A 22,046-nucleotide genomic window follows, 5' to 3' on the forward strand; every position below is an offset into this window, starting at 1 on the left:
AAAACACAAGTGTTCAGAGAACGCGAACCTCTGCCAAGCACCCGAACGGTATTTATGTGTGGATCGACTATTTCTTTTAAAATTAAACAGTTTCAAGGTTGTTCCATACAGCAGAAAAATTGTGGTCAAACATGGTAATACATTTTTATAGGTTTTAATTTTTTTATAATTATAGTTTGACTGAATTAAAAGATTTGAACTATAGGTCTTCAGTACAGGGGGTATGTAGTTTTTATTTATTTATTTAAATTTATGGAATTTTAATTTTAAGAGAAGACAAGATATTGTTATAAGCTACGGGTGTTTCAAATTGGAGGCTAATCAGAGTTGTTTTGAATTTTTTACAAATTTTTGAAAATTGCTCAATGATGAGAAATAGGAAAATTTGAGGTTTTGTGACCTTGCTGTGACCTTGAAGTTTGGCCTACTTGGCCCAAAATTTAATGGGTTGGTCCCAGGGCCTAAGCCTATCTGTGGGTAAAATTAGGTAAAGATGATAGGAATAGTTTTCCCGTAAAGTTGCTAACAAACAAACAAACAAACACACAAAGCAAAGTGATCACAATACCTCCTGGCAGAGGTAATAAAAAAAGAGTATGAGTACTTGACAGAAGAATCTGTTTAACGATAGGTGTCTTGGTGATTGTCATGTTGGTAGCGGGGATTGGCTTCAGCCTCCCTGCAATCCTCGAGAGGATTAAGTGGTTCAGAAAATGAATGAATAAATGAATGATTGAATAAATTTCTTCTGTTACAACCCTAACTCTAAGTGAAAATGTGTAAAAATGGTAGGGTGAAGAAAAGCATACAGGTTTAAAGGTTATTTGTATTTTAGTATTTGTTGGGGATAAGCATAAAAAGCTGTCTGTTTTATCAGTCATTTACCTGTCTTTGTGTTTTCTTTGCAGTTTTCCAGTGTGCTGCAGAATGTTCAAGCACTTAGAGAGCAGACACTAATGCTGGTGCATGGAACGGCAGATGGTAAGAAAAAAAATAAATCGTTATGGAAATGAAAACTATTTATCTGTATCTGCATCACTGCTGAGCACAAAAGACACATGCAATCCTGAAAGGTAACGAGCCAAATGGATTTTTAGCTAAAGATTAAAAAAAAAAAAAAAAAATACAAAGTGTCTTATCTGAAGTGATGCAGGGATTTGCTGATGAAGAGGGTTGAGTTTTGTAGAGGTGTTTCCACGCTGCCAAAATCTGATTGTCCCCTTTTCAGTTAGGATTCAGCCTGGATTGTGCTGACTTGTTTCATTTTGTTTTCGCAGCCAACATCCACTTCCAGCATACTGCTGAGCTGGTCAAGAACCTTGTGAAAGTTGGAGCAAACTACTCAATGCAGGTGTGTATCGCAGAGACGACAACACCGAGCCAAGCTGCTTAAAATGCATGTGTCATGTTTTTGGACTAGTGGTGCTAAATGTACATTCTGTAAACAGTACATTTGTAGTCATTCTACCCGGGGCCCCGATAAGGTAGGGGAAGGTAAACATGACAAATTCATGGGGCCCAGTATGTGTGTGGGGGGGCATAGAGCAGTGGAGGGGGACCAGTGGATATAGAAGTTGTGAAAATGTCGTGTAAGAGAGGTGTAGAAGTCGGGAGGCCAACACTGAAAGCATGTTAAGTTTCGTTTTAGTTTTCATGGTATCATAAGTGACATTGTTTATGGACCCCCCCCCACACATACACACACACACCCCCGGTCTGACAGATTAAGAAGATAGATAGAAGATAGGTCCACAATGATTATGCTTTCATGGGGCCCATAATTGGTAGCGGCACCACTGCATTCCACTACTATGCCTGTGATATTATGTGAATATTATCTAGATTTGATTTGGTTTAAGGCAGTGTTTTTCAACCTTAGGGTCAGGAATTCAAATGGGTTTGCCTGAAATTTGTAGTAATTGCTAAAAACTAAAATTAAAAACTTAGTAATAAAAAATATATGGTGAGTTGAGAGAGACAATCCCAATACATAAAAGACATGACAAACTGTGAAGCTGAAACTGAAGCACTGTGGTTCTGTTTATCTGTCAAATGTTCATTGTGGTCGGTTTAAGATGCTGCAGCTCTTTCATAATTCATAGTTTTTAGCTTACCGGCCGACAGGCCGTGAGCTATTGTCGTCATGCGGCCTCCGTCGTCTGTCGTCTTGTCCATTACAAAACTTTCAATCGTCTTCTTCTCCGAAACTACAATTCCGATTGACTTCAAACTTGGTATACAGCTTCTTTATGATGATGTCAACAAAAGTTAGTGAAATTATTTGGATCCAGATCTGATTCTGGATTTGGTGCAACTTTGAAAAATTTCCCCATTATAACAGATAGGAAGTGGATTGATGCAATAACTCAGTAAATATAAATGATATCAAGTTGAAATTTTTACAGTACAGCCCTGATGGGGAGATGACCAAAACATAATGGCCACATGCTGATCAGGATCTTCATCTGGATCCTGGAACTTATGGAAAATTTCACATGAGCTCTTATGGGGAAGAAATTTCAATCATCTTCTTCTCCGAAACTACAGTTCTGATTGACTTCAAACTTGGTATACAGCTTCTTTATGATGATGTCAACACAAGGTATTGAAATTATTTCAATCCGGATCTGATTCTAGATTTGGTGCAACTTTGAATAATTTTTCCCATTATAAGAGATAGGAAGTGGATTGATACAATAATTTGGCCGGTAAGCTACAGGGCCATTGGTCCTATTTTTTTTTTTTTTTTTTTTTTTTATTATTAGTGATAGTTAACAAGACATTGTGGACAGAGAAACAACAACAACACATAAACAAAGGGAAAATCAAACAAATAAACAAACCAAAAACAACAGCAATGACAGAGTAATGACAGACAACAGCAACGACAACATCATATTACAATGAAAAAGATCATAAATGTAAAGAGCAACTAAACAATATAGCTTGGTTAAGGGTGATAGGGAAAAGGGGAAGAGGGGAGTGTGGATGAAAGTGAGAAAGAGAGAGGGGGGAGTGAGGGGGAAAATAATAATTGCTGTAATAATACAAAAATATAATAATAATAATAATAATAATAATACCAGTAGCCTAATTTGCCAGTATTATTGTGGCGGCGATAGCAGCAGAGGCAGCCACAATACAACAGTGAGTTAAATAATTTACTTATACACTTGGGGGCGGCCATGGCTCAGGTGGTAGAGTGGGTTGTCCAATAACCGAAGGGGTTGGCGGTTCGAATCCCGATCTATCCTAGTCAGTTGGGACCTTGGGCAAGACACTTCACCCTCCTTGCCACTCACACTGGTGTATGAATGCGTATGAATGTTTGGTGGTGGTCGGAGGGGCCGAAGGCACAAATTGGCAGCCACGCTTCTGTCAGTCTGCCCCAGGGCAGCTACAGATGTAGTTTACCACCACTAGAGGGAGAATGTGAGAGTGAATGAATAATGGATCAATAATGTAAAGCGCTTTGGGTGTCTAGAAAAATGCTATATAAATTCTAAACTATTATTATAAACTTTACTTTATAAACTGTGAAGCTGAAACTGAAGCACTGTGGTTCTGTTTATCTTTCAAATGTTCATTGTGGTCGGTTTCAGATGCTGCAGCTCTTTCACAAATCATAATTTGAGTTCTTGTTTGTTCAGTATTAACTGTCAGCCTTGTAAATCCAAGCTGGACTGACTGTACATATCCTGACCAAGAAAAATCAAATTCTCCCTTTGTGCAGTAATCTACACCTGGCTTTTTTGCCTCCATCCACAATAATATGCATTATATAGACTAAATGTCATCTAAAATTAACATTTATTTGCAACATAGTATAGCAAACTATTACATGATCAAAACCAAATAAATTTTAGCAAAAAATGTCTATGTTTTGAATGTCTGGAGTCACTAGAAATTTGTTGGTCATGAGCCAAAAAAGGTTTGGGAACCGCTGGGTTAAGGACTAAACAACAGGTATTACTGATAATAACAGTGAAGTTTACTGAAAAGTTGAAGGATGGAAACCTGCTCCATTTCACTAGAGAATAAATCGATTAAATTAAATACATTGCAGTTTGTCCAAACAGTAAATCCATCATTTTTGCTCGCTGGCCTGACAAAAGAGATAAATGGATCATTATACTGAACACTTTCCTCAAATGTGCCCTTGCTTTACTAATTAGTTCCCTGGATGGCTGCTGGGAGCCTCTATGACAACTTGCCAACTTTTGCTGTCACTTTCTCTGAGCTCATGCATTTCCACAGTATAAATGTGTGCTGTGATGGTTCTACTGCTTATAGATCAATGGCGGTTTTTAATGCAGTGGTATATGATCGTAAATATTCAGCTCAGGCTTCCACCTTTGCCCTTTACACACAGACATACCTCCAGTTTATTTTATGTTCTATACTGTAGAGGCTCAAGTATCCAAATCCTGTTTTATCTGGCCTCGAAGAACACAGTTTTTAGCCTCTTAACCTCCACCGGCTCACTGGTGAATGAAGCAGGATCTATTACCGCCATGAGGCCTGAGCCTCAGTAGAACCTCCACAAATGTTTTCCTTATGGAGGGTTGGTTCCACGAATACAGAAGATGTTAACCCTTCAAACCTTAAGTCTAAAATGGTCCACTTGGACTTTTTTTTCTTATTTTGACTAACTCAAAGGTTAGGAAATATGCTGTGAGTTAGTTTGTGAGTTAGTCTAGTAATCATTTACAATTCACTGCAGGTTATAAAACTGCGAAAACGACTTCTTCTCCAGCGTCTTGTACAGGCACAAGTGAAATTGCAGTACAGTTTCTATCAATGACCCAATAAAACCTATAAAGCAACGCAGCGTTTCCGCTAGGAAGGTTGGCGCAACACCACGGCAAAATCCATGCCACCACACCAAACATTTCAAACAAAAAAAAATCATCCCCGTCGCATTAGACTTATTATACATATGTAAAATATGATAGTCCAGGACAAATGTCCTGCCAGCTTAAATGAAAGTTTGTGAAGGTTCAGGAGGTAGGGCAAAGATAAATGAGTATAAAGTCTCACTTTCACTTCTGCGGGGAAGGGGGGGGAGGCATGGACTGCATCGCCCCATACCCCCATAGTATTACAAATAGGATGGAATCCGACGTGCGCACGGTTACCAACCAAAATGCACATGCGTGCACCCCCCCAGCCAAAGTGCATGCTTGCAGCCAAGCCCACCCCCAGCGGAAATGCATGTGTGCACCCCCCCCAACCGAAATGTAAATGTGCAGCTGAGCCCCCCCCGACCCAACCCAAACCGTGCGCGTTACAGTCCGCCACACCAACAAATCAATTCCACAGGAAACACTGCAACATCTCAGGTTTCAGAAACCTGTTAGCGTGTTCTTTTCTTGGAAGCTCCAAGAATAAGTCCAAATTTGTCTCGGTCTCATTTTTATTAATTTAATTTGATTTGATCTGATCACTAACTAAGCAGTAGTTAGTACTAAGGATCCACACCAAGGAGGAAATGGATCCAGACATTCCAACGCACATCACTTTTATAATCCTTGTAATCTGATCTTCAAAGAATGGGCTGATCCTACAGGCTAGGTGGGTTGGGTCACCAAAAATGGGCTGAGTCTAAAGTCAAACAGATGTGATACCTCAACTCTACTTACTCCTATACTGACAGTGTGTTTACATCTTATCTAACTGTGATTTACAATCCTATGAGGAAATGTGTATTTAAAAGTGTGCCTAAGGTAAAACCTAAGTCCTGTGTTGACCAAGATGTGAACCATACCATCCTAAGAACTTTACCACTAACTAGTGAAACAAAGGAATCCTATCTTAAAACATTAACCACTAACTAATATGTGATTAAACTTAAGACTTCAATTGTCTAAATTAAAATGATATTTCAAACTGTTGGAATTTTTCCAATTGCACAAACAGTGAAAGAGTTATAACCATACAAACTGCATATGCACAGGGTGTGTCAGCGATGCAATGCGATGATATTGTAGCAAGCAGGTGTAATATCAGACATCAAGGATTTTAATCATTCTACTTACTAACCACTACAGAGTGTGATAAAACAAAGGAGCAACTTAGCTCTTGGTGCAAAAAAATGAACTCAATAAAAATAATCATTCCACAAGAAAACAACTAACAAAAAGGGTAAAACACCATAACTCTGCTATCTAAGAAGAACAACACTTTGTTTAAACCCAAAACACTGTAAACACATAAAACTATCCCAAACTACTTTGCCCCAATGCATGCTGGGAAATTTCCCCCAGCTGCTCCTCCAACACACCACAATATGTTTTGCACAGGAGGGGTTAAAGTATCTACATCCTGGCCAATCTTTGTAGAATATTGTTTTTAAATATTTAAATGATTTTCTCTCACATTCAAACATCTTTACTTCACTATAGCCATGAATTGAGCCCATGCTAACTTTTCTGGAATACAGTTAGGAGTTGTTCAAGGAAAACATGAAATATCTTGTCTTCACAGTATCTTCACTGAAATACAATTAGAAAGCCAACCTTTTTTTTTATTGGGGCATTTTTCATTCTGTCCCCAAATTTTTCTTACTTGGGGTTTAGAAAAAGTACCCTATAGTGTATTGTTTCTGCAGTTACAACTCCTATAATTATAATCCCTCGAGAGGCCTTGGAATTCATCATCACACCACTCTGTTTTGTCTACTTCTGAACACACTTCATATTGACGAATTTAGTATTTACCATAAAGACGATTTTCTGGCGAGTGAGATCGATGGCAGATAAATGTTCATTCTCTTGACCAATCATAAGTCGTGTTATTTAGGTCCAACCTATAAACTTCACTGTGGAGGTTGAGGTTCTGGTCTGTGCTTGAACAGACCTTGTGCGGCACCACGACGCCCTTGAGAGAGGAAACTATGCGTAAAGGTTCTAATCTGACATTTATCAAGGTCCATAAGTTTTGGAGGTTGTCTGTGTGGCACTACTAAAACAAGGAGACATGAAAGAGGGTTAATAAGCCATGTTTCCACTGGTGGGGCTTCCCTCTGAACAACAAACCTATGGAGGAGCTCAGTGAATTTCCTCCACAGGGACCACGGACTGTCTAACTTGTGCTCAAGGCTGCCGTGTCCTCATATCGGTCCTTTTTTGTCAACATTATGTCTGAGGAACACTTTGAGGGAACTTGTTACGATTTGTCCATGATTCAACTCTATACCTCTGAGAAGAAACCTTTGGAAATAATTCACTGGAGTCATATAAACCAAGAGAGGGAGAACCTGCTTTCCATACCTTCCATTTTAATAAAAAATCGAAGTGGCTATTGACACAGTACTGTGGCACGAAATATCGGTTTGTCTATTTCCACAGAGCCAATCTGCGCCCTCGTTATATCATGTCTAGACTGGTAACTCACGTCCCAAAAAGTACCAAGGCAATCATATAGCGAATAGGTCAACTTGAGACCTAGTGGGTGGTTAGCTCACTTGGTAAAGTATTGAACTCCAACATGAAAGACAGAGATTCAATTCCTAGTTAGAGTGACACTTGTTTTGTATTTTTTTTGGTAAAGATTTTCAAATGTGTGTGTGTGTGTGGGGGGGGTCACACTGCACATTACCACATCTATCTAACATGTAGCTCCGCCCACCTTATCCAGCCTCCAGAGCAAAGAACACCATAAAACAACATATAGAGTATTTACAACAATAATTCCTACTCTATACTATATATTATCACTAATTTGTTGTTTCTTCCATCAATTGCCACAGTACTGCGGTAGTAAAATGCACAAAAGAATGAACTGAAGTGCATGCCATATATGACCACAGTACTGTGACAACAAGAGGATAATGAGTTCATGGAACAGTATCCATGATTGGCTCTTCAGTTAAACAGAGAAAAAACTGAGGTAGTAATTTTTGGACCCAAGGAGGAATGTCTTAAAATCAGCATGCAGCTCCAGTCACTTCAGTTAAAAACTTCAGACCAGGCCAGGAATTTGGGTGTTGTCATGGATTCAGACCTGAATTTTAAAAACCACATACAAACAATTACAAAGTCAGCTTACTATCACCTCAAGAACATTTCTAGGATTAAAGGACTGATGTCGCAGCAAGACCTTGAAAAACTTGTCCATGCATTCATCTTTAGTCGAGTTGACTACTGTAACAGTATCTTCTCTGGTCTGCCTAAAAAGTCTATTCGATGACTGCAACTGATCCAGAATGCTGCTGCTCGAGTCCTCACTAAGACCAAGAGAGTGGACCACATCAGCCCGGTTCTGAGGTCTCTACACTGGCTCCCTGTCTCTCAGAGAATAGACTTCAAAATTCTCTTACTAGCATATAAAGCACTGAATGGTTTAGGCCCAAAATACATTAGAGACCTTCTAGTCCAGTCTGAACCATCCAGACCACTCAGGTCATCTGGTACAGGTCTGCTCTGTGTTCCCAAAGTCAGAACTAAACATGGAGAATCAGCGTTCAGTTTCTATGCTCCGTATATCTGGAACAAACTACCAGAAAATATCAGGTCTGCTGAGAGTCTGAGTTCTTTTAAGTCCAGGTTAAAGACTCACCTGTTCACTGCTGCCTTTGACTAAAAGGCTTTTGACTTTTTAAATTTTATATTCTCTTTGAAACTCTGCACTGCAACTTTTACTTTAATATGTGTGTGTTTTTATTTTTATTTTATTTCATTCTATTTTATTTTATTACCTCCGCCAAGGAGGTTATGTTTTTGCCAGGGTTTGTTTGTTTGTTTGTCTGTTTGTTTGTTTGTTTGTTTGTCTGTCCGTTAGTGTGCAACATAACTCAAAAAGTTATGGACAGATTTGGATGAAATTTTCAGGGTTTGTTGGAAATGGGATGAGGAAGAAATGATTAAATTGGTGGTGATCAGGGGTGGGGGGGCCCACGGGGGGGGCCACTGATCAGCCTTGGCGGAGGTCTGCACTCTCCGAGTGCTTCTAGTTTTATCTTATTTTATTTTGATTTTATGTGTTGTTTTCTTACTCGCTGTTTTTAATCACCTTTTATATGTTTCTTTTATAATGTTTTAAATGTGTTTCTTTTTGTTTCTTTTATTTCAATGTCCTGTGTGAAGCACCTTGAATTGCCTTGTTGCTGAAATGTGCTATACAAATAAACTTGCCTTGCCTTGCCTTGCCTTGTACAAATGCTAACATTTGATTGGTCTGTGGCAATAGACAAACCCCTATTTTGTGCCACAGTACTCCAGCAGTAGCCATTGCCATAAAAAAAAAACAAAAAAAAAAAACACTTAAGCTCCTGAGTCTGAATCACTGGGAAAAGTTCCATAATTACCTTTCAGTTTATTGAATGTCAAGCATTCTGACAGAAAATAAGACCTCTGCATCTCCTGCTCCTCTACCTTTACAGCCTGTAGAAAATATACACCATGATGGAGCCTTTTGGCCAATTGAAGGTGTTTTCAGATGGACAGGGGGTTAAATATGTCATAGACAGATTTAGAATGAGGGAGATGCAGAGGGAAGATATCTACAGTCAAATTCTGGTGTTTTCCACTGGAATTAGGTTTCCTGTGTCTTTAACCCATAAACACCCAGTGCTACATCTGAGGCAGTTTCCAAATGAATTTATCAGTCTATTTAATCATTCCTAGGTGATTTTTACCATTTCCTACAATATTATCCTCTGTATTTGGTGGTTTTCAGTGAAAATCAGGTATTTTTCAATATTTAATTGACTGATCATGTAGATGTTCATAAAAAGTCAGGTTAAATTTGAGGCTTATTAAGTCAGAAATAGAGAAAACTGAAGAAAAAGTGACTCTTTCAGCAAATATATCAATAACTCAGCATAAAAATAAGTGTGTCCATCCGCTGTCATTGATCCAACTCCATGGTTTTTACTGGTGAATCAGTGTTGTAGAAGATGACATTGTTTCCACGTTCTCTATGGAGACTCTGAACGTCCAAATGGGTCATATCTGATGACCATGAAAACATGACAAACTGTATTTTACATCAATTATTTACACATATCAATTAGGGATGTAAACAATTAATCGACTAATGAATAATTGTCGATAAGAATTTGCTCAATTAAATTATTAATTGTCGGTTAATTGGCCTTGTCTACCTGTCCGAAGGCTGCCGGTTTGCGACGCCGCGGCTGGAATAACCAGTCATCGAACCGGGTCATGGTGTTGATAACTTAGAATGTCTTTAGGGACATGGTGGAGCCAAACACAGACCAGCTGTCTGTTTGAGCACCCCCGACTAAATACACGCACAAATGCGGGATCGGTATTAGAGCGTTTTCCCTGGAGGTTGGTCTAGTCCACGGTCAGTGAGACACAAGTTGAAAACATCCTCTAGGCTTCTAATTTGGGCCACAGGTATGTCGAGCATCTGCGAAGCTTCAGGAGGTGGGGAAAAGATAAATGACCGAAAAGTTTCACTTTCACTTCTGCGGGGGCACGGACTGCACCACCCATAGCATTATAAGTAGGACGGAAAGTGACACGCGCGCTTGTTGGTTGGTAGCCGCATGCATGCGTGTGTGGCTGAGTATACCCCCCCCACTGACGAAACACATGTGCGTGCACCCCCCCATCACACACACCACAACAACAGATGAAATCCACAGCAAACACTGACTGTATCCAGTGGTTCAATAAATCAATCATTAAGGAATATGACATGCTTTTTTCATGAAGTATATAAACAGTATTTAGCTTTTCCTCTTATAGACTGTATTGAAAAAGAAATTCAGGTTCTCAGGAGAATCGCTGCTTATCAATTGATCATTAATCGATTGATAAGGTTAACCAACTAACGATTAATGAATTAATCGATAATTTGCATCCCTAATATCGATAGATTTAGTGGTTCAGATGTTATCACACATTTTACATCAGTAGATGATTTTGATTGCCAGTGGCTGTTTGGGTCCTTCAATGGCTTTATTATATACAGAGTGTGATTTGTCAAAAAACCAGAGGGAGGGATGTTTTTTTTTTTTTGGGGGGGGGGGGGGCAGTTATATACATGGGGTGCGGTCCATAACTAACATAACTAACACTGGTGTGAAACGAAAGTGAAACTTTACATACTTTCAATGTCCAACTCCCGGGTTCTATTCCTCTGCGAATCTTACACGAAATTTTCATAACTACTAGCCTGTATCCACTGGACAAACAAATGCTGGGCCCCATGAATTTGTCATGTTTACCCAACCCTTTATGGCATCCCAGTGCATGGGGACATCTGCGAATTCTGAGACTGCCGACAGTTCGGTTCAGGTGAACGTTCGTGCCAGTAATGTAGGATATAGGTGGAAGAAAACTGTCACAACCTGCCTGTTATTGTTGTCGTCGTCCCCCCCCCCCCCCCCCCCCCCCCCCCCCAAGGATAAAATTCATTGAGCAGAAGTAGGGATGTAAAAGCGGGGTGGGGGGTGATTCCCCCCATCAAATTGCACACACACATTTTACAACTCTGAACAGACAGATATAAAATGCAACTTGACTGGTTCATGGAATCATCCACTCACTGGGGCAGTTTAGACAACTAACAGTCTTAGGTGATGTATGCATGCTGTGATTCCTTCCTACCATTGAATATCACATGCCGACGCTGTGGTTCTTCTTTCAGTTTAACTTGTATATTTACAAGTGTCTGTCTTCTGATTTATGGCCTTTTCCCTCGCCAGATCTACCCAGACGAGGGCCACTTCCTGTCCAAACAAAGTCGCCAGCACCTCTACGCCACGCTGACCAGCTTCTACAGGGATTGTCTGAAGGAGGAGTTACTACCGTTGCCCGATGATGAGGAAGAGGAGGAAGAGTAGGAGGAAGGTTTAGGAGAGTCAGACCTTTGGCAGAGATTGAAGAATTTTGCTAAACTCCGTCAAAGCCTTTCGCATTTGGACCAAGTGTTTAGCCAGACATGGACAGTGGGTTAGAGCTGCTGATGCTCTACAGCGTGTGGATGTGTGTGTGTGTGTGTGTGTGTGTGTGTGTGTGTGTGTGTGTGAATATGTGTGTGACTGTGTATGCCAGTGTATAAATACCTAAAGGACACGTGTTGAATACAGTGTCACTAGCTAGGTCTTGAGGCGGGAGCTGCCCTTTAGCGTGAAGTCTTATCAGTTTCAGTGCTCCAGTTTTTGGCGAAGCACCCCCAAAAGGCTGCCTCCGTCTCCTGCAGGCTCTTTGGGCTGTAGTGACCCACACTTAACCAAGCGCATGGTTACTTTTTCCTCCCCCTCCTCTTTTGATTTGGTTTCACCCATTTTTGCCATGTTAGCCTCTTTCCTCGTAGCACTTGGGATGAAAAGATCACAGATGTAAACCCTTCTCACCTCTCCTTTAGTTGTTGTATTGTCGCACAAGGAAATGCTGTCATGCAGTCATCTACGAACACGTTGAGTCACATAAGCTCATCACGGCGACCAAGCTGACCCTGAACAAGTGCAATTCCTGCTGAAAACCCTCTGCCATCGCCCGCCCTAAATGAAACGGTCTTGATAAGTCACACTTCTATTGTACAGGGGTCTTGTGTAGACATGTACAATGCCTTATGAGCTTGGACATACTGTAGTATTACTTGCTAGCAGTGGTATAGTCATTCAGTAGCGGTGTCATGTTAACCTATGTCAACTCAGGTCCTCGAGACACAGCATTGGCGTTTGTCTAATATCTGAAACAGCTCCAACATAAAGTCAGCTGTACACTCATGGTTACATTTGGAATTCTGTATGAAGATAATGAGTATTGACCATTTATTCAATTTTTGGTCACACTGCAGAAGTTCTCCATCTTAATACGTCATTTTAATGTTTGGTTTTTTATAAGAACTTTTCAGTGCGGATCAGCCTGATTCCAGTGAGTCAGCTCGTCTCGGCGTATTCGATAAATTAATTTCTAGTGATAGAGGTTCACAGAAGATCACAGTGCTTTTCTATAACAACCATATTAAAAAAAGCAGAGGGGTGGAAACTACTGAAGCCCGTTTCTGTTACTGTGATGAACAAAGACAAGATCCTGTAAGTCGAAATAATGAGAAAAATCATTATGGTCATACCTTACCTCAGAGTAAAGACTTAGCATCTCAAAAAAACAAGATGCTTCCTGGAATGATGGTGTCAATTTGGTTCATTATTTTACCTTACAGGATTTTTTACTCTGATTCAAGACCTTTCTTGAACTTAGGAGAAAATCTATTTTAGATTCTCTCTTATTTCAAGAAACTATTATTTAATTTCAGTGTAAATTCACAAAAAGTGGCATACTAAGATGGACAATTGTACAGTGTACGTAAGGTGTTTGCATGTCTACAGGGAATGTGTCAAGTGTTGCCACATTTTGTACAGTACAATACAGCAGAGTGTGTATATAAATATATTTTTGAGATCTCAGATCTCATAGGAAGTTTAGTCTATGGGGATGGATTTATTTGAACTGGATGTCTTGTATTATTATTATTAATATTATTAATAATATTATAATTATTATTATTCATATTATTTTTCTGTTTTCCTTTCAGCTGTTGATTTTCTTCTTAGGATGGATTTTGTAATGCTTGTTCTTGTTCTTTTTTGCTGTTTTAAAGGGGAAAGGGCAAGGGTAAGGTTTTGGGGTTATTGTGATTGTCCTCTAGTGATGATTATAAAATAAAAACCATGGAAAACAAAGAGAATCCTGTGTAATCTCTTGTGCAGAGAACATGTACAGTTCCCGCATCTGTTCAGGACTGAGACTGACGGAGACGGAGACTGAGTCATTGGCTTCTCCAAAGGGTAACAATAAAACCTTGAAAATGAAGTCATAGCATAAGTATCTTAAATTATAATACTGCTCACAGCCACCAGGCACTCTTTCCAAAAGTGTTCAAAAAACTTACCTTGAACTTCTCTCTAAAGGTACTGAGTCAATAAGTTCTTCCCAAGAGTTACTCTGATCCCATCATTTTATTTAGACCCTTCAGTAAAGGATCTGGTGGTCCACACTGCTCCATTTATATCATTTGAGCGCAAATGAATGGCAGTGATTGACAGCTGTGACCATTGGAGCTTCTGAGTATTAAGTAAAATGGGTTTATTTACAGTAAGGAAACTTGTAAATTGTATCACCGTTTTGTAATCCATTACAAAACGGTGATAAAGTTTACAACTGTATCATGTCATTCAGTCTCCATAAACATCTGCATAAGAACAAACAAGGTAAAAAAAACATTAACTTTAGGTTTAAATATAGCAGGTTAATGATGCCATGATGGCTTTTGTGCCACATTTTGATCATTTGCTGGTGAGAAACTGGTCTAAATCAGTCATTTACTCCATGAAATGAATATTTTATTCCATTCTACACCTGAAGTGCAGAGAAGCCCTGGGTATACCTATACTAATGATTTATAGGGGAAACTCTGCTAGTTTTGAGTGATTAATGATTGAAAACCTTTGTATTAATCACTGTGTATTACTTCCTGGCCTGAATGAGCCATGGAAACATCAACTCTGAAAGACAGAAAAAGACTTTAATCAAAAGAACCACAAGTGCCACCGATAATTTGGGTTATTTTCTTTCAGTGCAGCTCATGTTCTAGACCAGGGGTCTGCAACCTTTATTATCAAAAGAGCCATTTTACCCCCTCATCCACTAAAAAAAAATAGTCTGGAGCCACAAAAAATAACAGCGCTTATAAACTTTTAAAAATGTTAACCTTTTTTTACCTTTTATCTGTTACAACCACTGAATACAACAAACAGAAGTGCAGTGTGGAATGGATTCTGGAGTATCATTACTCTAAAAGTACACAGTAAAAGTAGTTCATAGTATTTGTGCTAATAGTATGTGAAATACTAATACCAAAAATGCCAAATTCATGAGGTAGTTATTGGAAAAATTAATTTTATTCATCGAATTTAGTCTTAAAGCCTATTTCAGACGAAAAAACAAACACTTTTGGAGCTTGGAAGGGATTTTTGAGTATGATTACTCCAAAAGTACACAGTAAAAGTAGTTCATAGCATTTGTGCTAATATGAAGTACTAATACCAAAAATGCCAAATTCATGAGGTACTTATTGGAAAAAATAATTTTATTCTTCATTGAATTTAGTCTTAAAGCCGATTTCAGACGAAAAAAACACACTTTTGGAGCTTGGAAGGGAATCTGTTGTAGGATTACCCCAAAAGTACACAGTACTCATACTCATACAGGCGCTCTATGAAAAGTATTGCTATTTATGGAAATGATTCTCTTCAAAACTCAACACTTCCTCCACAGTTCCCAGTTGTGCTGCTCCATATTCTCCATCAGGGTTCACATCTGCAAGCTCCCGGAAAACGGACAGAATTCTGTGAGTTATATGCAAAGGACGGACAGAACCCTGTGTCCGTCTGCGTCTGAATCTTTAACGTAGAGCATAAATGAGCCCTTACTTTTGTTGTCCGGAAGGCACATTCGCTCCATGCAGCTCATCTACTGTAATTGTCGAATGAGTAGCGCACAAGAAAAACACTAGCGGCTGGCTTGACCGTGCAGAGGAGAATTGCAGCTGGCTTGACCGCAGTAATGTGAGGAGCCACTACAAGGAGGATGAAGAGACACATGAGGCTCTGGAGCCGCAGGTTGACCACCCCTGATCTAGACAAATCAGTGTTATATTTATGCATTCATGAGGTTCATGCTTTGGGTTGCATGTAGTGAAACACAGAATGGTCTACTCCAACTGTATCACTCTGGCACACAAACATATGGTGAAGATAGTGTCCCAGTTTGCTCCACTGCTGTCTCCTCCCTCACGTTGCCATACCTCATCGTCCATAATCAGTTGCACCTGTTGCTCCCTATTGTCAGAAGGCCCTTAAGTCAGAAAATGGTTAGGTTTAAATCAGGGGTCAGCTACCTTAAATACTCACAGAGCCATTTGGAGCTGTTTCCCACAGAAAAGAAAACCCCAGGAACCACAAAACCCTTTTGACAACTAAAATGAGCACAATTCTGCTATTTATTTATTTATTTATTTTTAATCCATAAAGCTATACTGTATGATGTGGCATTTTTACACTTTTCTTTTGTCATCTTAAAATGCTCCTAACAAGCATGTGTCAAACTAAAATGTAAAAGAAATCTACCAGGTATTAAAACTAAAAAAATGTTTAATTCTCATATATTTCTGATAAAAGTCTGACCAACCATTTTATTTGATCTGAATGGAATAATTGGCTGAGCCTGGCTGAGCCTCCTGTCAATCATCCATTACTGCGGTCCCGCAACCAATATGTGTACACTCTCAAAAATAGAGGTACCAGCTTGTACTTAAAAGGGTACAAATGCTTGTCACTGGGGGTGTACTTTTTTGAGACATTTCTGTACCCTTTCGAAATGGTTCATTTTTGTTGCTTAAGTACTTTACATAGAAAGAAAACTCTCATATAGTTGATAATGCCATGATGTTTAAAGTTTGAACCGGTGGCCTAATTGAAAAAAAAAAAAAAGAAAAAAATGGCATAGGCAAGCTACGACATCAAGACATGGAGGTGTGAATGAAAACTTGATAAAACAGAGATTATGGCAATAATCAGAGGTTCTAATAAGCTAAATAAATTATTAGGCTATTATCATTGAGCTAATTGGGCTATTAAATTAATACACAAATTATTATTAAATATAATGTAGAGTAATTACAGTACGATATATAATAAATAGTGCTGGGCAGCGATTAAAATTTTTAATCTAAATGAGTGTCGCGTGGATTTCTACGATTAATCACGATTAATCACATAGTTATATTTGGGGGGGGGGGGGGGGGGGGGTTGCTGGCATCAACAGCGTGTATTGCCTTTAAGTGATATTTCAGACTTGAAGTACTCCGGTGATAAAAATAATTCCACATTGCAGTGCTTCTAAACAACTTTGTCCTTCTCAACCCCACCACCTGAAGACATTTAAAATGAAAATGTCCATGGAAAAGATTGGTACTTTTCTCCATGTTTATGTCCCCACCAGTTTATTTCCGCTTGTGAGTGATTGACAGGAGTCTTAAGCCCACACATAAGTACTAATACTAATAAGCCCAATAATATGTGATGTTCAGTTGTTAAAAGTAAGCAAAGGGGGCCCTCTAGTGGTCGGAATAAGTTGCACTAACGTATGTTTTGTCCTTGCGGTGTTACCGTAGTCAGTTCAGATATAAGAAGGAACTAACAGACATGTTTCTTTCACTCTGTTTGTATGGCCCCAAAAACGTTTGCCTGTGAGTATTTTATGTTCAGTTGTTGTCAGAATGAATAGTATAAAATATCTCTGATGTGAACCTTTGTTGCTGGATAAACAGATGTTGTAAATCTTAAATTAATCTGTAAATGCTAATCGTTAGCGTGTCTATGGATTTTCCCATTCAAGTTAGCATCGAGCTAATTACATCGTAAATAAGTAAAGGTTAGTTCAGAGGCTGGCATATTATAACTAAACATAACCAATTAATTTACATAAACTTAACATGAGCCTGCATAAAGAATTAGACACCCATCTTCGACTGCTAGCTTAAACGAATTAGCTTAAACATGTTAATAACACATTGTAATAAACTCATCCGAAATAACGTCATAAACATGTTTCTAACGGCACGTTTGCATGTGAAATTATTTAGCAAACAACAGAATGATTGATACATACAGGCGTTGCTTCTGCAGGAGTTACACAAAGTTTGATTCAGCATTAATCGGAAAGTTCACTCACTTTTCTCCTCTCAGACACCGGCGCTTGGTTCTACAGTGCATGTGGAGTGCCAAAATAAAAGCATGAGTTTCAAAATAAGAGTCTGTATGGATAAATGAACTAAGACTTTCTTGAAAGGCAGAATGGCATTAATGGGAGATAAAAAAAAAAAAATGTTGGCGTTATTTAATGAATGCGTTAACGCAGTAATAATGCATTAACTTGCCCAGTCCTAATAATAAATAATGTGCTAAGCCTAATGTTTGAACTATAATTAGGCCTACTGTTCAGTTATCCTAGCCTGTAGCCTATTCTCATGGTCTACACACATTTTTTAATGCTGCAGGGTGCCTTATAGTACAAATTTGTACTTTACATAACTTTGGACCCTTTTTCATAGTCTAAAGGTGCAATTCTGGCCTTCTAAAGACCAATATTGTACTTTTGAGAGAACATTCTTAAAAAAATGTCCTTACAGGTACATAAATGTTCTGATCTCGTACCTCTATTTTTGAGAGTGTACCTCTGAATGTGACCACAGTCTCCTGTCTAGGGACGTGAATGGATAGGACTGAAATGCATGAGTGGAAGGAAAAAAAACAGAAATATTAACAGAAACAACAACTAGGGGAACAAACAGAAGAACCCAACTGCAGCAGTCAGAGTCTGATGAATGACGGATGGAGATAAAAGTCCAGTAGTCTGGTGGACTGGACTCCACAGACAGGTCTGCACAAAGGTCAGCTTTTATGACCACGGGACTCATACACGTACATGTACTTGGTGTCACACAATGTAGGATTATGTAGGATGATAAATGTATGGACTATGAAACCTCAAATGTCCACGGAAAATTTGCGAATTCTGCACGCTCACTGTCCGTGCACCCATCACCTGGATACCTCATCTCCCAGCTGATGGTACAATGTTGGCTACAGGCAATGAACCCCAAAAACTTCCAAAAATAAAAATAAAATTTCTTCAGATTATGTTTATTTAGTCCAGGGGTCACTACCCTTTTACACAATGTCGTTGCCATTGGGCTACTCTAATTGAGCAACATTTATTTACATAGCTTATTTTCATACATACACATATTTTTTATAATACGTTTGTAACATTGTGTTCTTTATTTAGTATTTTACTTTATCTATTTCTATTTCTTTGTTTTAACATTTACAATACTTAAAAAGATTTAATATCAAACTATTATTTTACTTTTATCAAGAAAATCAAAAGTAGAAATAAAACAAATACAAGAATTAGCATGCTGTATTCCTAAATATTTTAATACTATATCAAAAATGATGAAATGGAACAATCCTGCATATTTTTATAGAATTATTATAAACAAATAACACTGGTCTACAAGGAAAATGCTTCCAGAATAAAAGTAATGAAATTTTACCACATGAGAGTCACTGATAAAGAAAAATCAAGTAAAAAATGCTGGTTGGCTGAACTTTCCAAGATACAGCCGTGGGTCAAAATGTGAAATTCAAGAATTAACGAGAGAATGGGTTTGACTCAAAAGGAATGTTTGTCTCAGAGCTACAAGATCTACTTCAAAACACTGTCTGCACATTAGAATACATTCACTTTACAGGTTCTATCTAGTGGAAGATTTATAAAACTATTATATAAATGTACGTAAACCAATATATATGTGTAATAACACTTAATCATATACCTTGAAAACATCAGCAAACCGGCACTTTTGTCATTTATTTTCCAATTAATCTTATTAAAATATGTAACATTTAGCACATTTAATCTCAGAAGCAAATCATTTCTAAAAAATTGTAGACCAGTGTAATACACACCTGTCTGTGCATTTTTAATACTTTGAAATTGTGAAAAGGAACATTGTCACTCACACAATAAAACTTCACCAACATCTGCTGCTGTATTTCTGAAGGATTTGACCTTTTCTAAATTCACATATGCTGTCAACATATCCATAAAAAACAGAACTTTGTGCACATAAATCCACCATCATTTAGTCCGTGTCTGTTAGTGTTCGTAACGCCGGAGCACATGATGTTTGGGATACTTGGTTTTTCCTCTTTTTCTGTCATTTCTACAGAGTCATCACACTGGAGTCAAACGCAGAGGCACCTGTTCAGGTCTGACTGCAGCTGTCTGAGCGCATGCGCACATAGAACACATAGGTTTGCTTTTGTCCAGGATGTGAACCACTTTAAAGGTGGGGTCTGAGATGTCTTCCTGGAGCATTTTTTATTATATTCCGTAAAATCCCCTTCACACCCTGATTACAACTAATTAATTAAATGCTCTAACACAAAAATTTAAAAAATTGAGTGACCTGTGGAACGGGCAGGACTGAAAAAACCCCATCCAATCATTTTGAGCGCCCACTCGAAATGATTGAACGGTGATATGTCTATCAAACTCAACTGCCATTTACCCCTCCCACCTTCCCCCCTCTTCGCATTCCAAGAGGCTGGAGCCTCGTACAGGAAGCGTAGCCAGAACTTGGCTATATTAGTTATAATAGGATAGAAAGTTCACCTGCAAACGGATTAGTCACTAACATAAATCTCTAGGAAATGTAACGTTAGTCACATAGGTCTGAACTGGGGCTGTTCTGTAAGAGCGGGGGTGTTAGGGGAAACTGAATGAGGTATGCATGGATATGCGAGCCGGAGCCTCAGCTGGGGCCGTAGTCGGGGTAGGAGCCCGAGGCGTACGGGACCGGTGCAGGGGACGGAGCCTCAGCCGGTGTCGGAGACGGTTTGGCCCGACCGGACCGGACTGTAGACGGCGTCGGAGCCCAACCCGGGTATGGAGCAGAGCAGAGCCAGCAAATTGTTGCTGTGCAGTGCTCGTGAACCCTCAGGAACAGGCATTGCATGTGCCGCCACTCTGGAGGCGTGGCTTCAGAGGGACTTCTGAAGAAAGGGGTTTGGACTTTCGAATTGAGTATTTTCAAAATGTAGCTGCTCGAACCATTTTTCCAAGATCTCAGACCCCACCTTTAATGATGTCTCTGTTGAAGCGCTGGTCTTGGTCAGTTCAGTGAACATGGACTGTTGTTTTTGGACTTTAGTTTTCAGCTCTTTTACCTTCTCTTTAGAAAGGCTGATTCCTACCGGTACACCTCCAGAAAAGTTGCTGTGAACTTTGGTGAAATTCCACTCCACATTGCATCTTTTACCAACTGCCAGGCTCTGCCCACAGATCACACACACACACACACACACACACACACACACACACACACACACACACACACACACACTTGTCTTTCACATTTGTCAAACAGAAGTCCGTGTCTCATTGTTGGTGAAAATAACTCCTGACTAAACTCGGCCCACATTGTTGCGGGGCTAAACCCTCTTCCTGCCTGGCATCTGGCTCATCCTGCTCCTCCTGGGCCCCGCCCCTCTCCAATGACAGACAGCAAACCCAGCGCTAAAGTTTGATTGACAGCTAGTTGACCGTTTCATCTCTGGAGGGGGGCAGGACACTGGTAATTTTGATTGGGTGGAAATTTAGACCTGTTCAACCAAATGAAGAATCAGCTTTGTGTTCTTACATTAGTGACCCTTGGTGACCCACCGGCAGATCACGAGCAACGTGTTGGAGACACTTGGACTAGTTCTATTTTCAGAACAGGCCTGCGTGCGACTCACGTGGTCCTTTCGGGCGACCTGGTGCCTGCGAACACTGTGTTGGTGACCCCTGATTCACTGAGCTCTTCTCTGCTCCTCCTCCTCTCTGACCTCCTCTCTCTCCTCTCTCTCCCTGACCTTTTCTCTCCTAATTTTCTCTTCTATTTTTGCCCCAGTGAATACATGTTACTGACTTGACTTCTTCCCTGGAGTCTCTGTGCTTTATTGCCTCACAGGTTTTCCCTGGATCATCACAGGTTTTCCCTGGATCATCTCTGGACCTGCTGCTGTGGTCCTGCCTCTCTCCTGCCTTCATCGTCATCACTCACTTATCCATATAGTTATGATAGTGTTTATTACATAGTTCCACAGATGTTCTAGTGCAGTTATCTGTGCATCCATGTGTCTCCCCCTACTTCCCCCCCTCTCCCCCAATCTCTCTCTATCCCTATCGCTCTCTTTTCTCCTCCTTTACTCTCTCTCTTTAACCCCAACTGGTCCTGGCAGACATCCATCCTGCAGGAGTCTGGGTCTGCTCCAGGTTTCTGCTGTTAAAGGGAAGTTTTTCCTTCCACTGTCACCAGTCACAAGTGTTTGCTCCTGGAGGATTCTGTTGGGTTTCTGTAAATTGGCTTAGAGTCTGGTTTTGACCAACTCTATATGTAAAGTGTCATGAGATAACTTTTGTTATGATTTGGTGCTATATAAAGAAAATATG

At 39.5% G+C, this 22,046-nt stretch overlaps 1 protein-coding gene across 2 annotated transcripts in view; it reads left to right on the forward strand.

The window, feature by feature from the left end:
- dpp10 (dipeptidyl peptidase like 10) overlaps positions 1-13,663 on the forward strand; it is a 618,779-nt gene extending 605,116 nt beyond the window's left edge. For both annotated transcript variants that reach the window (XM_030124182.1, XM_030124183.1), the window contains exons 24-26: positions 909-981; positions 1,278-1,351; positions 11,681-13,663. In XM_030124182.1, the coding sequence (XP_029980042.1) occupies positions 909-981; positions 1,278-1,351; positions 11,681-11,818 (285 nt within the window). In that variant the 3' untranslated portion in view covers positions 11,819-13,663. The remainder of the gene's footprint in view (positions 1-908; positions 982-1,277; positions 1,352-11,680) is intronic.
- Positions 13,664-22,046: the final 8,383 nt, after the last annotated feature.

This window comes from Sphaeramia orbicularis, chromosome 21, assembly GCF_902148855.1.
Source record: "Sphaeramia orbicularis chromosome 21, fSphaOr1.1, whole genome shotgun sequence".
Classification (NCBI taxonomy): Eukaryota; Metazoa; Chordata; class Actinopteri; order Kurtiformes; family Apogonidae; genus Sphaeramia; species Sphaeramia orbicularis.